This window comes from Tupaia chinensis, unplaced genomic scaffold, assembly GCF_000334495.1.
Source record: "Tupaia chinensis unplaced genomic scaffold, TupChi_1.0 Scaffold000238_1, whole genome shotgun sequence".
NCBI lineage: Eukaryota > Metazoa > Chordata > Mammalia > Scandentia > Tupaiidae > Tupaia > Tupaia belangeri.
In genome coordinates, this window is record NW_006159716.1 from 6,145,762 (window position 1) to 6,161,220 (window position 15,459).

The 15,459-nt window shown below is 39.8% G+C and overlaps 1 protein-coding gene across 1 annotated transcript in view; it reads right to left on the reverse strand.

Moving 5' to 3' along the window:
* Positions 1-15,459, reverse strand: part of DNAH8 (dynein axonemal heavy chain 8) — a 413,702-nt gene that overhangs the window by 354,871 nt on the left and 43,372 nt on the right. Inside the window, exons 8-10 of the mRNA XM_027771927.1 lie at positions 15,145-15,258; positions 6,778-6,885; positions 1,607-1,708 (exon numbers count right to left, since the gene is read on the reverse strand). Coding sequence (XP_027627728.1) covers positions 1,607-1,708; positions 6,778-6,885; positions 15,145-15,258 — 324 coding nt within the window. The remainder of the gene's footprint in view (positions 1-1,606; positions 1,709-6,777; positions 6,886-15,144; positions 15,259-15,459) is intronic.

The following is a 15,459-nucleotide window of genomic DNA, read 5'->3' on the forward strand; positions in this document are numbered from 1 at the left end:
GGATCCGGGAATTGAACCGCAGTCGACTACATGGGAGTCCAGCAACATAGCCATTACGCCAACTGCTAGTCGCTGCTGCCATTTCTTTCAGGTGTTTAAAAAACAGATTGCTTTTATGGCCAGCCGTGCTGACACAATGCTCAGCAATGCTGGGACCATGTGAGAAGATCCTGGGTTCCAAGTCCCAAGGTCTCCCTATGCAAACCTGGCATGCTTCCTGGCTGGCTAAGGCTGGGATAGGACTGCAGCGTGAAGATCCTATTAGGGATGGCTCTTTCTATCTTGCTCTCACATGGAAGAAATAAACTTTTTTTTTTTTATAAAAATCACTTTACTCTTCTACAAATTTTCCATAAAAATGAGGAATACTGCCCCTTCCCAACTTCCGATGCATTCTGAGATCTCAGTAACAATAATATTGACAAGAACAGTATGAGGGGACCAGCAGGTGGTGTGGTGGTTAAGGCACTGTACACTCCCACATGGCTGACCAGGGTTCAAGTCCTGAATCTGGTGGCTTGCTTCCTCACTTCTCTCTCTCTCACTCTCACCCTCTGTCTCTCTGTGGTCAAATTAAAAAATAAATTAATAAATAAATAAAATAAATAATTATTTAAAAATAAGAATAATATGAGATAGGAAATGATATTCTCTTTCATGAACATAGTTACAAAAATTCCTAAAGAAAACTGTTGCAAACTGCATTCAAGAGTTGTTTTCTTTTGTTTTTTTGGGGGGGGTTTTTTTAAAGATAATTATGCTATGACTAAGTTGCATTTAACCTAGGAATGTTGGGGTGGTTTAATTTTAGAAAAATGTAAAAATGCCATTCATCCTATTAACAGATATTGAGGAGGAAAATTCCATAAATATCTCCATAAATATGTGGCAGAAAAAATTTTCAACAATCATTCATAATGTTAAAAATGATCTCTTAGTACTAAAGCTAATCTGATCAAAGATTTAAAACCTAGGGAAAACAACAAGTTAGATAGGGGAAATGTTAAAAACCTTTCCTTCCAAAATAGGATCAAAATCAGGATACAGCCAAACTGCAGTGACACAGGCAGTAAAGACACTGCTTCGCAATGCTGGATACCACGTGGGAAGGTTCTAGGTTCAAGTCCCGGGTCTGCTTCAACATGCAGGACAGAACTGCGGTACACCTGTGGTCCTGACTGGCTGCAGACCTTGGGGGGAAGACTGCAGCATGAGGACCCTGGCTAGGGTGCTCCTTTCACATTTACAAATAAACAAACATTTTGGAAAATCAGGATGCTGCTACCACCATATTTATTTAAGACTACATGGTAGTCCCAGCCTGTGCAATAGAAAAAAAAATTAAATGAACAAGGCTGGGATTAGAGGTTGGGGTCAACGTACATGAAACGACATACAAGAGCATCTGATGCAGGTAGTCATTGGTAAAAGGAAAACAACATACACAGGGAAGTAGATCATGTAAAAAGGCAATCTGTATACATTCTCACACTATTCCACAAAGACTTTTCAAAGCTGACATATTTTGTGAATGAACAAAGTACACAAAGTTTGGGCCAGAGAGTGAAAGCTTTACCATAAGAGAATAAAAGTACTTAATACAAACCTGAATTTTCTTTAGTACAACTGGTGTTTCCTGATCCCACACATGGTTTATTCCTCCATCGGTAATATATGCTTTACATGCTGTCACCATTTGATTTGTTACCTAAAATAAATGCAGTTTAAAAATTACCATCAGTAGGACCAGCAGATGGTGTACTGCCAGGCGTGTATGAGTACATGTTCAAAATCCCGAGAGGAGAATGGTGAAGGGACTACAGTGTGACCATTCCCCCTGGGGGGAGGGTGATTTCTCACTTTCTGTCTCTATCTCTCTAGCAAGCACATATGCCCTATAGCAAAAACCTCACCAAAGGAAAAAAAAATTACTATCGTAAAAAGAAAACTGAAACTTATAAAACTTTTTAAAGTCACAGAATAGGTGGGACCAGCAGTTAGCATAGTGGCTATGTCGCTGGACTCCCATGTAGTCGACCGCGGTTCGCATCCCGGACCCGGTGGCTTAAAACTCACGCCGGGCACATGTGCTTGCATGCCCAAGATCCTGAGAGGAGAATGGAGGAGAAGGGATTGCGGCGTGGCCATCCCCCCGGGGGGTAATTTCTTGCTTTCTGTCTCTCTGTCTCTCTCTGTCCAGCGAGCGCACACGCCCTATAGCAAAAACCTCTCCAAAAAAAAAAATTTTTGAGAAATAAACTGAAGCAGTGAATTAATTATAAAATACAAAAAAAAATTGCATATTCCAGTCAAAACAAAAAAGCCCAGTCATATTTACCTATAGCATTTAAGTCGATGTCACTAGGGCCATAATTTTTTTTTTTTTTTGAGAAATAAACTGAAACAGTGAATTAATTACAAAATACAAAAAAATGCATATTCCAGTCAAAACAAAAAAGCCCAGTCATATTTACCTATAGCATTTAAGTCGATGTCACTAGGGCCATAATTTTTTTTTTTTTTTTTGGAGAGGTTTTTTTGTTATAGGGCGTGTGCGCTCGCCAGACAGAGAGAGACATAGAGACAAAGCGAGAAATCACCCCCCAGGGGGGATGGTCACATCCCCTCTCCTCCGTTCTCTCGGGATCTTGGGCACGCACACACACGCTCCCGGCATGAGTTTTAAGCCACCAGGTCTGGGATGCGAACCGCGGCCAAGCACGTGGGAGTCCAGCGACATAGCCATTACGCTAACTGCTGGATCCCTAGGGCCATAAATGTTAAAATCAACTATTTTTCACTTGTTTATTTCTCTTCTATTAATAATTTGATCTTGATCCAGTTCAAGTGTCATTCTTTATTATACTTCAACATGCAAACTAAATATGAACTTAACTACCTCTCAGATGCCTCAGAACAGTGAGGAAAACCCAACACGATCATTTAGAAATGGACAAGAGATTAGGTCAAGGTATTTGGGGACTTTTTTTTTGCTATAGTGTACATGTGCTTGCCAAAGAGAGACAGAAAGAGAGAGAAAGTGAGAAATCATCCCCTATAGGGATAGCCAGGCTGAAATCTCTTCTCCTCCATTTTCCTCTTAGGACTTTGGGCATCCACAAGCACCCTCTGTGATTTTCAAGCCACCAGGTCCAGGACTCAAACCATGCAAAGGGCCATGTGGGATCCAGCCTGCCTTAACCTCCACCCCATCTGCTGGCCCAGTGAGGATTCTTAAAATACAGAAGGCGTATCGCTATAGTGGTGGGGGCTGGGGCTGGAGAGTGACTAGAGAAAACCAGAACCCAGTTTCTGTAAAAGGTTGCTATGACTGAAACAGTTATGGGAAATTTTCAAGCTCTGAGACAGGGTGAGATGGGCCTCAGTAGTGACCCTGCACACTGAATTTGGAGTGACTTGGGCAGTAGGCAACCATGACATTTGCTGAAAGGCCAAAGCCATGAGTTTGAAACCCAGTCTTGGAGAGGTATGACCAGGCAAGCTACTGCACCTCCAGGAGGGTACATCAGAGAAACAGTGACCAGACACCAATCTCAACAGTAAGTCATATCCCCACTCTGTAAGAGACAGACTACAGTAAACAGAACAAGGAAGCAAAGGAGGCATCTCAAACACGAAGGTCTTCAAAGGTTAATGAAAAATACATACTATGTAAATTGAGCCAGATGGTGGTACAGAAGTGAAACGTGATACCCTGTGAGGGTCACTAACTCAGGGAAGTTCTGGGCTCCAATCTGGAGAACGTTTAGAACAAACTGGGCATGAACGTGCCCATCAGGCAGGTTGTAGTATCAAGACCTTGTTAGGGGATGCTGACCTTCTACTTCACTCTCTTTCTCTCTCTTCCTTGTTCACAGAAATAAATAAACACACTTAATAACTGCATGGATTTCCCTTTTTGCACCAAAATAAACTCATGCTTTAATTCAATTTTTCCATAAACTTTTGAAATCCTCTCATACAAAGATGGGCATACAACCAAGAACCACTAAGAAATGAAGGAAAACAAATGAGAACAGAGGCATTTGAAACAGTAGAAAAGACATTCATAAAATAGTTTAAAATATCACATATTAACTAAATTAATGCATGAGAAAGATGTGAAAGGATTTTCTATCTATGAAATGAAAACAACAAGAAAATTTGGAAGCTAAAATTTTTAGTGATACAGTAAAAAATTCTATATGCTGATTAACAATTGATACACAGATAAAGAGCAAAAGAGTGAGGTGAAAAGTCAAAGGGAAGAAGAGAAACAACTATTTTGAGAAATGGAAGCTCAATTTGAAAGAAGAGAATAAATTGAAGAGGTAGATCAGGAATAGTCAAAAGCAAAAGAGGCATATTTAGCGGGAATGAAGAGAAATGAAACGTCTTTGGGTTGAAACAACCCAGCAAGTATAAAACAAGATAAATATAAAAAGAACCATATCAGTTTGAACCTTCAGAAGCTCAAGAATAAAGAAAAAAGTCCTAAAAGCTTCCTGGAAGAATAAAACCAGTTATTCACAAAGGGAAAATCGACCAGATTAGCATCAACCTTCTCATCAACAATACTGGATACCAGACAGCCACTGAGCATTATCTTCAAAGTTCCAGGAGAAAAAGATGTTGGACTTAGAATTCCAATTATATTCACATTTGAGCAATCAGATAAAATAAAGCTATTTTTGGACAGGTAGGATTTTAGGAAGTTTACCACCCACAGACCCTCTCTGAAAGAATGACGAGAATTTTTTTCCAGAGAAAGAAATAATCCAAGGAGGAAGAAGATGTGAAAATCACCGTGATGATCAAAGAACCTAGCAATTCTTAGATTTTAGTCTGAATACTTGTTGATTCTTAATGTTGAAAAAATGTTAACAATAATACGAAATTGTCATAAAAAAATTATTCAATGATACTTGTTCAAGCACAGTAAGGAAGACTTTATTCAGGACCCTTTCAATGGATATAGGAACCCACTGCAAAAAGGTCTTACGGTAGGGGAGAGAATTGGGCTCTTCTTCAAATACAGCATGGACAAGTGGGAATTTACAGATAGGAGTGGGGGCGTGACGGCCAGTGGACGGAAAATCACTACTAAGAGAAGACATCAGGGATAAAGGAGGATTCTGGGTAAACTAATCGAACAAGATGTTTGCTAAAGATAGGCCAGGGTGATCAGACACCACCTAGAGGGTGATGACCAGGTAGATATTGATGATGGAGGTTAGGAGTTTCTTACTTAACTGACTTACCACGGTCCTTTGTTAAAACCAGATTTTACGGGAATAGCAGATGGTATAATGTTACATCGCTGGACTCCCATGTAGTCAATCATGGTTCAAGTCCCAAACCCAGCGGCTTAAAACTCATGCCAGGTGCATGTGCATGTGTGCCCAAAATCCTGAGAGGAGAATGGAGGAGAAGGGATTGCAGCATGGCCATCCCCCCGGGGGGTTATTTCTCACTTTCTGTCTCTCCGTCTCTGTCTCTCCAGTGAACTCATGCACTCTATAGAAAAAAAACTCTCTCAAAAATAATCCCTAGGGAACCAGCAGTTAGCGTCATGGCTATGTCGCTGGACTCCCACGTAGTCGACCGCGGTTTGCGTCTCGGACCCGGTGGCTTAAAACTCACGCCAGGCGCGTGTGCGTGAGTGTCTGTCCAAGATCCCGAGAGGAGAATGGAGGAGAAGGGATTGCGGCATGACCATCCCCCCTGGGGGGTGATTTCTCACTTTCTGTCTCTATATCTCTGTCTGTCTGGCAAGCGCACGCGCCCTATAGCGACAACCTCTCCCCCCAAAAAATAAATAAATAATCCCTAGATTTTACAAGGAAGTGCATGGATGGGCCTAGGAAAAGATTCAGAAGACTGACGAGGGCCATATCTGTGGTACGGCATAGCAGTCAAGTGCTTTGCATAGAAAGCTGGATGCCACGTGGCCAGTTGCAGTTGGTGTCTTGGCCCTGTCAACTTTGTGCATGCTCAGGACCCTGATGAGATAGAGAAACTGAGGAAGAGGGATTGTGGTGTGACCACATCCAGTTGTGGGGTGCCTTCTCTCTCTCTATCTTTCTCTACCCTGCCTCTCATGTGCATATGCCCTGTGGAAATGGATTTTTTAAAATATTTTTGGAGAAGGCTGACTAAAGCTCAGACAAGTAAAGAATCTTTGTCAAGACTAAAATGATCTCAGTGTGGGACATACACAGCAAGGAGGGAGACAAGTGAAGGGGAAGGCTCCTGAGATGCTTGTCTTATTTAGCATGTAGAGTGTAATTAAACCTATACTTTGTTTTTTAAAGTGGAATTGTGATTGTTACTTTAAATATTTAGTTATGTTTGAATCATTTACACAGAAATGTTACTCATGCGCTTCTTGGATAAGTTTTCAAATTATTTTAAGTAATTAACATGGTGTTACACAGGAAGATTTTACGGACTGTGGTGCTCAGGAGATTAGCTAAAGCGGGGCTGTAGTGGTGATACAATCCTTATCTCTTCTGCAGAATCAAAACAATCTGGAATGAATAAATTAGAAAACCACCAGGCACATTTTAAAAAGCCATGGGGCTTACCTCTGACAAGGAGAAAGGTACTGATTAACCCTTCAGTTAAATACAGCTGACTTCAGTCAACACTTTCCTTTTCTTGTCTACTGGAAGTATTAAAATCCAGAACTCCCCACTCCCTTCCTAGGCCCAGAAAGAAAGAACTGCTACCTTTTTCACAGAATTGCATGCATGATTTCTTCCCTTAGAAACTCACCTTGATAAACAAGGAAGTCATTCTCTCTGAGGTATTATAGTACCGGGACACACTGTGAATCATTCGGATGGCATTAATCAAATTTTGTATTCCGTGTGCCATGGAAACCTAAAATTGAAATATATTCAATGAATCCCATCGCAGGTTTATAGTTTTAATATTCTATAATATTCAGAACTACAAATATACACAAAATAGTATACAGTTTTCATCTTTAAGTCAGATTTTACCAAACGTAATATGTATCTTAGATTGGATCCTCGCACAGAAAAAGGTCATCAGTAAAACTAAGTGAGGAGAATTCTTTTTTTGTTTGTTTGTTTGTTTGTTTGGAGCGGTTTTTGCTGTAGGGCACATGCCCTCGCTAGAGAGAGACAAAGAGACAGAAAGCAAGAAATCACCCCACAATGGGGAGGGCCACACTGCAATCCCTTCTCCATTCTCCTCTCAAGACCTTGGGCACGCACGCACACGTGCCTGGTGTGAGTTTAAGCCACCAGGTCCAGGACTCAAACCATGGTCGACTACGTGGGAGTCCAGCGACATAGCCATTACGCTAACTGCTGGTCCCTAAACATATTTTTTAATTAATTTATTTTATGCTAGAGAGCATGGACACACACACAAGAGAGACAGACAGACAGACAGAGAACCCCAGAACAAGGCCTGGTAGTGCTTTATCCTTTTTCTTCCAATTCTCCCTCCCATCAGGACCTTGGGCATACACTCAACACGGAGCCTATGGAGCCAGGGCTGAATGTCAATCAGCAGTGAGAGATTCAGCCTCTTCTGCACAGCACAGAACTGACGGACTACCGGGCTAGCTCTACATGTTATCTTAATTTATGTTGACAACAAGTTAGGTCTGATTTTATCAAATTTAAGACATCACCAGAAAAAAAAAAAATCCAAAATGGGTAATCTAAATCCCACATAAAACCAGGCCACCAATGGGCTACACCCTCTGTGTTAATATAAACAGGAAATAAATAAGCCATGAAAAAAAGGTAGAAATAAGATGTGCATGTGCCAGTCCTGCTGGGGCAGAAAGAACAAACTCCCTTGAGAATCTGTGCCACAGCTAGTACTCCATTGCAGCCTAAATTCATATTAATGGTGCCCAAAACAAAAACAAACAAAACTAGCCTCAAGGAAGAACTAAAAATTCAAGGTGGTATTGTCACAGGATGGCTAACCAGGTTCTTGGTGTTTCAGACAAAGAATTGGATGAAACACACCAACAGTGAAAGTAAAGGATAATTTATTAAGTAAAAGTGAACGTACACTCCTGAAAGATAGGAGCAGCCTCAGGGGCCTGGATCATTGCTTTCCATGGGGTTTATAATCTCTTAAGCAGGGTTGTGTCGATGGATCACTGACTGGGCTCACTGATTGTTTTCATCCCACTGGCTGTACCAATGTGGCTGGAGCCTTCGGATCCATCTCATTAGCTATTACTGTATCAAATATGGCTGGGTCCACTGATTGATCTCATTGGCTATTAGCTAGACATCCCTCACTGAAAAATCTCCCACCTACGTTACCCTGAGCAGGGCATTTTTTTGCCCTGATTGGTTTTTCTATCTAGCCACATAACAGATGCTCCAGCCCCTTTACCCACATCCATTTTCTAGCTTTCTTCCTGTTTCAGTATCAAATCACATCCACAATGATGCACAGAATTTGACTGCTAATTATATCCAGAGTCCAGAGATGTTAACGCATGAAACAAAATGTGTTAGAATCTATAAAACAGCTCTTTTCCGGCTGGAACCACAGAAGGTGTTCAAGAGAAGAAAAAGAAGGTTCCTATTGCAGCAGAAACCAAGAAAAAGGCTCCTGCTGATGCAGAAGCCACTAAGAAAAGGGTTCCTGCTGTGCGAGAAACCCTTGAGAAAAAGCGAAGGAATTTTGCAGAGCTGAAGATCAAGCGCCTGAGAAAGAAGTTTGCTCAAAAGATGCTTCGAAAGGCAAGGAGGAAGCTTATTTATGAAAAAGCTAAGCACTATCATAAGGAATATAGACAGATGTACAGAACTGAGATTCGCATGGCCAGGATGGCAAGAAAAAGCTGGCAACTTGTATGCACCTGCAGAACCCAAATCGGCATTTGTCATCAGGATCAGAGGTATCAATGGAGTGAACCCAAAGGTTTGAGAGGTGTTGCAGCTTCTTCAGCTTTGCCAGATCTTCAACTCAGTAAGGTCTCAACTAACATGCTGAGAATTGTGGAACTGAATAAAGGGACCCCCCACATGGGGGTACCCGAACCTGAAGTCAGTAAATGAACTGATCTACAAACGTGGCTATGGCAAAATCAATAAGAAGCGAATTGCTTTGACAGATAACTCTTTGATTGCACGATTTCTTGGTAAATTCGGCATCATCTGCATGAAGGATCTGATTCATGAAATCTATACTGTTGGAAAACACTTCAAAAAGAAGCAAATAACTTCCTGTGGCCCTTCTAATCATCTTCTCCACGAGGTGGAATAAAGAAAAAGACCACCCATATTGTAGAAGGTGGAGATGCTGGCAACAGGGAAGACTTATCAACAGACTTATTAGAAGAACTAAGGTATTCACCATGATTATTTTTGTAATCTGGTCAGTTAATAAACAGTGGCTGTTTAAGATTGAAAAAAAAAGAATCTATAAAACAAAATATTATTATTATTTCCATTTTGCAAATAAGAAAACAGAGAGCTTAGGGAAGTGAAGTATTTTGCCCAGGATCCCACAGCTATAAATTATGTAGCTGAGATTTTTGAGACCCTGCTTAAAACCATGATGTAGGGAACCAGCAGTTAGCATAATGGCTATGTCGCTGGACTCCCACGAAGTTGACCATGGTTCGCATCCCGGACCCGGTGGCTTAGAACTCACGCCGGGCGCATGTGTGTGCATGCCCAAGATCCTGAGAGGAGAATGGAGGAGAAGGGATTGCGGCGTGACCATCCCCCCAGGGGGTGATTTCTCGCTTTCTGTCTCTCTGTCTCTCTCTGTCTGTCTGGCAAGCGCACGCGCCCCTCTCAAAAAAAAAAAAAAAAAAAACATGTAAATCACTATGGAGAAAGAGATAAGGTTGGTGGCATCATTGCCTTCAAGGAGCTTGCCATTTTTATTTTATTTTATTTTACTTTATTTTATGTTATCTGTAAAAGCATGGCCATTTATTTATTATTTATTTATATATAGATTTTTACTGCAGAGCATGTGTGCTCACCAGAGAGACTAAGAGAGACAGACAGAAAATAAGAAATCACCCCCCTGGAGGAATGGCCCCACCATAACCCCATCTCTTCCATTTTTCTCTTAGGAATTTTAGGCGGGCACTCACACACAAGTGCCCAGAGTTTTAACCTGCCAGGCCCAGGATTCAAACCATAGTTGACTACGTGGGAGCCCAGCAACATAACTGTTACACCATCTGCTGGTACCAAGGAGCTTGCCTTTTAATTGATAGGACAAGAAAAAATACATAAAAAGAGGCCCAGTCACAGAGGTGTAGGGCAATAGTGCTGCTGTTGCATGCTTCTAGAGGCCATGTAGGAAGGCTCTGGGTTCTCGTCCCGGGTCTTCATGAACGAGCCAGTCATGCTTACAGGTGTGTCCATGGTCTTGGATGACTGCATAGTATGAGGAGCCTATTGGCACTCCTCTCTCTCCTCCTCTCACAAAATACATACATGCACATACACACATTTACATACATGTATAGCACATATATATGCAAATACACATACATACACCAACAATTTTTTAAATGGTGATGGAATAAACAAAACTAGGAAGAATGCCTGCTGAGTAGTATATGTCCCAGGTGTGAGGTATAATTACAAAATAATTGAAATTAATTGATAAACAATTTTATTACTAATAAATAACTGTATATTGCTTATAGAAATTGACATGGTTACTTCATAATTAACCTTGCATGTCAGAATTCATATTATTTGTATGTCAAAAACACTCTAATAAAAATACGCCTAGAAAGAGTCCTTTCTAACCTCGCTAAGTGAAATGTACCAAGTACCCACAGCACCAATGAACAGGGCTCAGGGGTGGCATCAGAAAATCTTTCTGCATCTGAATTTTCAGCATTATTATTTGGAATAGAAGCTTCTGGAGTGCACTCATTGCCTATCTATGCACAGTGTTCAGACATTTCACATATGAAATATAGAAAAGCAGATTTGCCTACAGCACAATACTAGAACGATAAAAACGAAACGTATGTATAACTGAGCCAGAAATGGAAATACGAGTCCTCTCTACTTTTCCCACCCAAATGACAGTGACAAACTAAACAGCAATTGCTGGTGGATTTTAATGAGAATAGAGAAAATGGGGGGGGGGAGAATTATGGTTTTTGAAACTACAGAAAGAGCGGGTGCGTAAATGGGATGAAATTACATGTCTCGATACTATTAGCACTTCTGTCATTTCCAAAAGAAATCCTTGAAATCTTCCGACATCAAACAAAGCTCAGCAAAAACAAAATAATAACAGTAAGATACCTCGTGGCTAGAGCAATTGAACAAAGTACTTTTTTAACTACTAGGATAAAAAAAAGACGAACCTAAAGGATTGTTAAATTATATGAATTTAAACAAGCCTTTTGAATAAAAAAGCTGAAACTAGTATACCTTAAAATTTAGAGGCCTTGATAACAATGACAAGCTCTGTGCCTTTCTCCCACATTTACTTTTTATAACGAAAAGCTTTACATTTATAGAAAAGCACAGACAATGGTATAATGACCACATATCCCCATCACTAGATCTGACATATGTAGATATTTCGCTATATTTGCTTCATCTTATTATTTTTTTTTTACAACAGGAGCTATTTGCAGGTAGTCCTAAAGTAGATTAGAGACTCTAATTTTTCCCTGACATAAAAAAAAATTCATTTAATTGCTTATAAAAGGTGGAGAATCAAGTCCTTGAGCTACCGAGTGAGCCGAGCAGCAGACCTCTTTCTCCATCCCAACACAGTCTGGTTTTGTTTACCCGTGGTCATATACAGGGGAACACCTAAGAAGTGGTAGCAGTGTTTGTGGTTTTTGTTTGTTTCTTTTCATTTGCCAAAGGGTACATACACTCACCAAAGACAGAAAGTGAAATTGAGAGAAAATGAGAAAGCACCCCCCGCATAGGGAACGGTCACATCTCAATCCGTTTTCTTCCATTTGTCCTCCTTTCAGGACTTTGGGCACACATGCCCACACACGCACCTGGTGTGTTTCTCAAGCTGCTGTGCCCAGTTGGCCATGTGGGATCCAATCACTTTAATCACCATGCCACCAGCCCAGTATCAGTATTCTTATGTCAAACAAAATTTTTAAAAGGTTCCCAACAGAAGTCCACTTGCAAGTATGGGGTAGGAGTGAACAGAGAGTGAAATTTAAGACTGTCATAATTCTTTGCAAACAATAGCAGTAATAATACAAATTTGAAATCCACCATTTTTTATGGAATTAGTTAAAAGACCTTGCTTCAGAAAAGTCTTCCTATTTTTCCTTTTTCTTTTTTTTAAAGAATTATTTTATTTAACTTTATTTATCCATTTATTTATTTATCTTAACTTGACCAGAGAGGGACAGAGTTAGAGAGAGAGAGAAAGAGAAAGTGAGAAAGCAAGCTGCCAGGTCTGGGACTTGAACCACAGTCGGCTGTGTGGTAGTCCAGTACGCTTAACTGCCATGTCACCTGCTGGCCCCAAAGCTTTCCTATTTTTTCTCAAGATACTCCCAGATGGATGACAGATTCCCACATGGCAGTCTCAGTTCCACCTTCCTCTCCCCTCTTACATTAAATTTGGCTACCAATTTGTCCGTGTGTGCCCAAAAGAAAGGAGAATGGAGAAGGGACTATGGCGTGGCCATCTCATCTCCTCTGGGGTTAGGGAGAGCGATTTCTCACTTTTCCTCCCTCTGTCTCTGTCTCTCTCTGATGAGTGCACAAAAACAAATACATAAATGAAAAGCAAATGATAGTACTAGTGTGCTGGCAAAGCCACTACACTATAATGAGTTTCAGATTCCTCGTCTGCAAACTGGGAATTATCTACCATGGTAGCCAGCCTCTGAAATGGCCTCGGCACTGCTCACCCTCATGGTATCCACACCCTTGTATGATCTCTTCCCCCTGAAGTGTGAGCTACATTCTAACCAACACAAGTGATGAAATGTCCCTTCTTAGACTAGGTTGCAAAAAGGGGGTGGCTTCCAATTTGGGTGCTCTCTTTTGCTCTCTCTTGAATCATTCACTTTGGGGGAAGTAAGTTGCTCCGTGGAGAGGCCCAAATGGTAAGGGACTAAGTCCTGCCAACAACCACATGAGCGAGCTTAAAGCAGCCCCTCCCCAGCCAGCTTCCTCTTCAGATGAGACCACAGCCCCAGTTTACAGCCTGTCTGCAACCTCATGGGAGACCCTGAAGCACGGGCACCAGCTGTGCCTCACGTGGGCTCCTGATCCACAGAAAGTGTAATACATATAAATGCTTGTTATTTAAGCCACTCAGTTCTAGGGTAAACTGTTAAGCAGCAATGGATACGATAACAAATAAATGTGTCTTGCATAATTCACAAATGCTGACTATTTAAATTTGAGTTAAGATATTAAATATGTCCCAGCCATGGTGGCCCATAGTTAGCACCACCATTTGCGAGGGTAGACGCCTCATGGGACGTCTAGGTTTGGTTCTCAGGCCAATCTGAACACACCAGGCACAGCTGCACATGCCTGCTATATTAGCTACCCTGTGGCAAGATCATGACACCTTATCAAAATGCCTCTCTCTTTCTATGTGTCTCTCTCACACACAAAGATAAAAATATTAGCTTATCATTCATTTTTTAATTTTAATATGCAGGTGCTCATAGCAACTTTATTCATAACCAAAAAAGGGCAAAGAACCCAGGTGTCTCTCATTAGAAAAATAGATAAACAAACTAATGAAATAGCATTCAGCAGGGCTGGCAGCTGGCATGGTGGCTGAGGGTGCTGGGACTCCCACATGGCCGACATTGGTTCAAGTCCTGGAACTGGCAGCTTGCTTTCTCACTTTCTCTCTATCTATCTCTGTTCAAATTGGAATAAATAAATAAAGTTAAATAAAATAATTCTTTAACAAAAAATAGCATTCGGTAATGAAAAGGAAAAAAAAGATATCTACCTAACAACATAAGTAAATCCTAAAGACATTATTGTGATTGAAAGAGTATATATGTATATACATATATATATATATATAGATATATATATATATATAGATATATATATAGATATATATATATATACACACACACACATATATATATATATATATATACAAAAAATATATTTAAGGTCGACTATATGGGAATTCAGCAATATAGCCATTATGCTAACTGCTGGTCCCCACACACTGTAATTCTTTATAAATGATGTTCTAGCATAGTGAAAAGTGATCTAGGAAAGACTGATGGGGATTAACTGGAAATAGATAATGAAAGTTTTTGAGTGATAATGTTTTATATATTGATAGTTGTTGGGCAATATAATATATGCATTTGTCAAAATTCAACAAATGTGCACTTAAATTATATATTCATTTCACAGTATGTAAATTATAAATAAATACATTTCATTAGAAATTATAAAACTGGTTTGGTGAACAGAGACATAGATAAGCGTGATAAAAATAGAAACTGGTAGAATCTAGGTGGCAGGTGTATTGGGGTTCATTATATAATTCTTTCAGCTTTTCTGAACCTTTCTTTGGTAAAAAAAAAAAAAAAAAAAAAAAAAAAAAAGAAAAGGATCCAAAATTGAATAGAAGTATTGAGCAATCATCCTTGAATCACACTAAATTCCAGTGAGGAAAGCTCTGTTTGTATAGGGGTTTTTTTATTACTATTATTTTTTATACATTCGATTGCTATATATCATTTGGCTTGCAAAGAGAATTTACCCTACCTGAAAGACACTACAAATGTCTTGTGTTTCTATTTTTCCCCCAATTTCCTTTCCTACACTCTTCCCCTCTTCTGCCTTCCTTCCACACTGTCTCCAGTATCCATAACTATTTTCACTGCTTTTATGTCCTCCAATCTTTCAGTCTCTGCCATAGAGTGTGGACAGTTGATATATATCAAGTGGAGACATAAAATGTCTCTCATAGCCTGGCTTGTTTCACTCAGTAATAAATCTTCCATTTTCAACCACTTTCTATCAAATGCCATGCCATGGTCTTCTTGGTTTTTATCATTCGTTTTAATCACAATATAAGTTGTCCCAATACATGCATACTTAAGTTATTTCTGAATGCATTAATTATATGAGTTAATTTTCAAAACTCCACTTTAAAAAGCATACTTACTAGATCATAGTTATAGAGAGGTTGGCATACTTTTTCCAAAGTGTATAAATATCTGACATTATCTTTTGATTCATTTGCTGTATCAGTGATTCTTGCATCCAAATCACGCCAGTTCTAACAAAATAAGTATAAGAATTCTCTGAAATATTCAAATATTACACACTTTACAAAAGTTTTCTAAGAAATTCAAGATATCTTCCCTAATCATTATATATATATATGTGTGTGTGTGTGTGTGTGTGTGTGTGTGTGTATAAAGTATATTTCAGTGTATGTGTGTATATTATATATATATAATATATATATAAAATTATA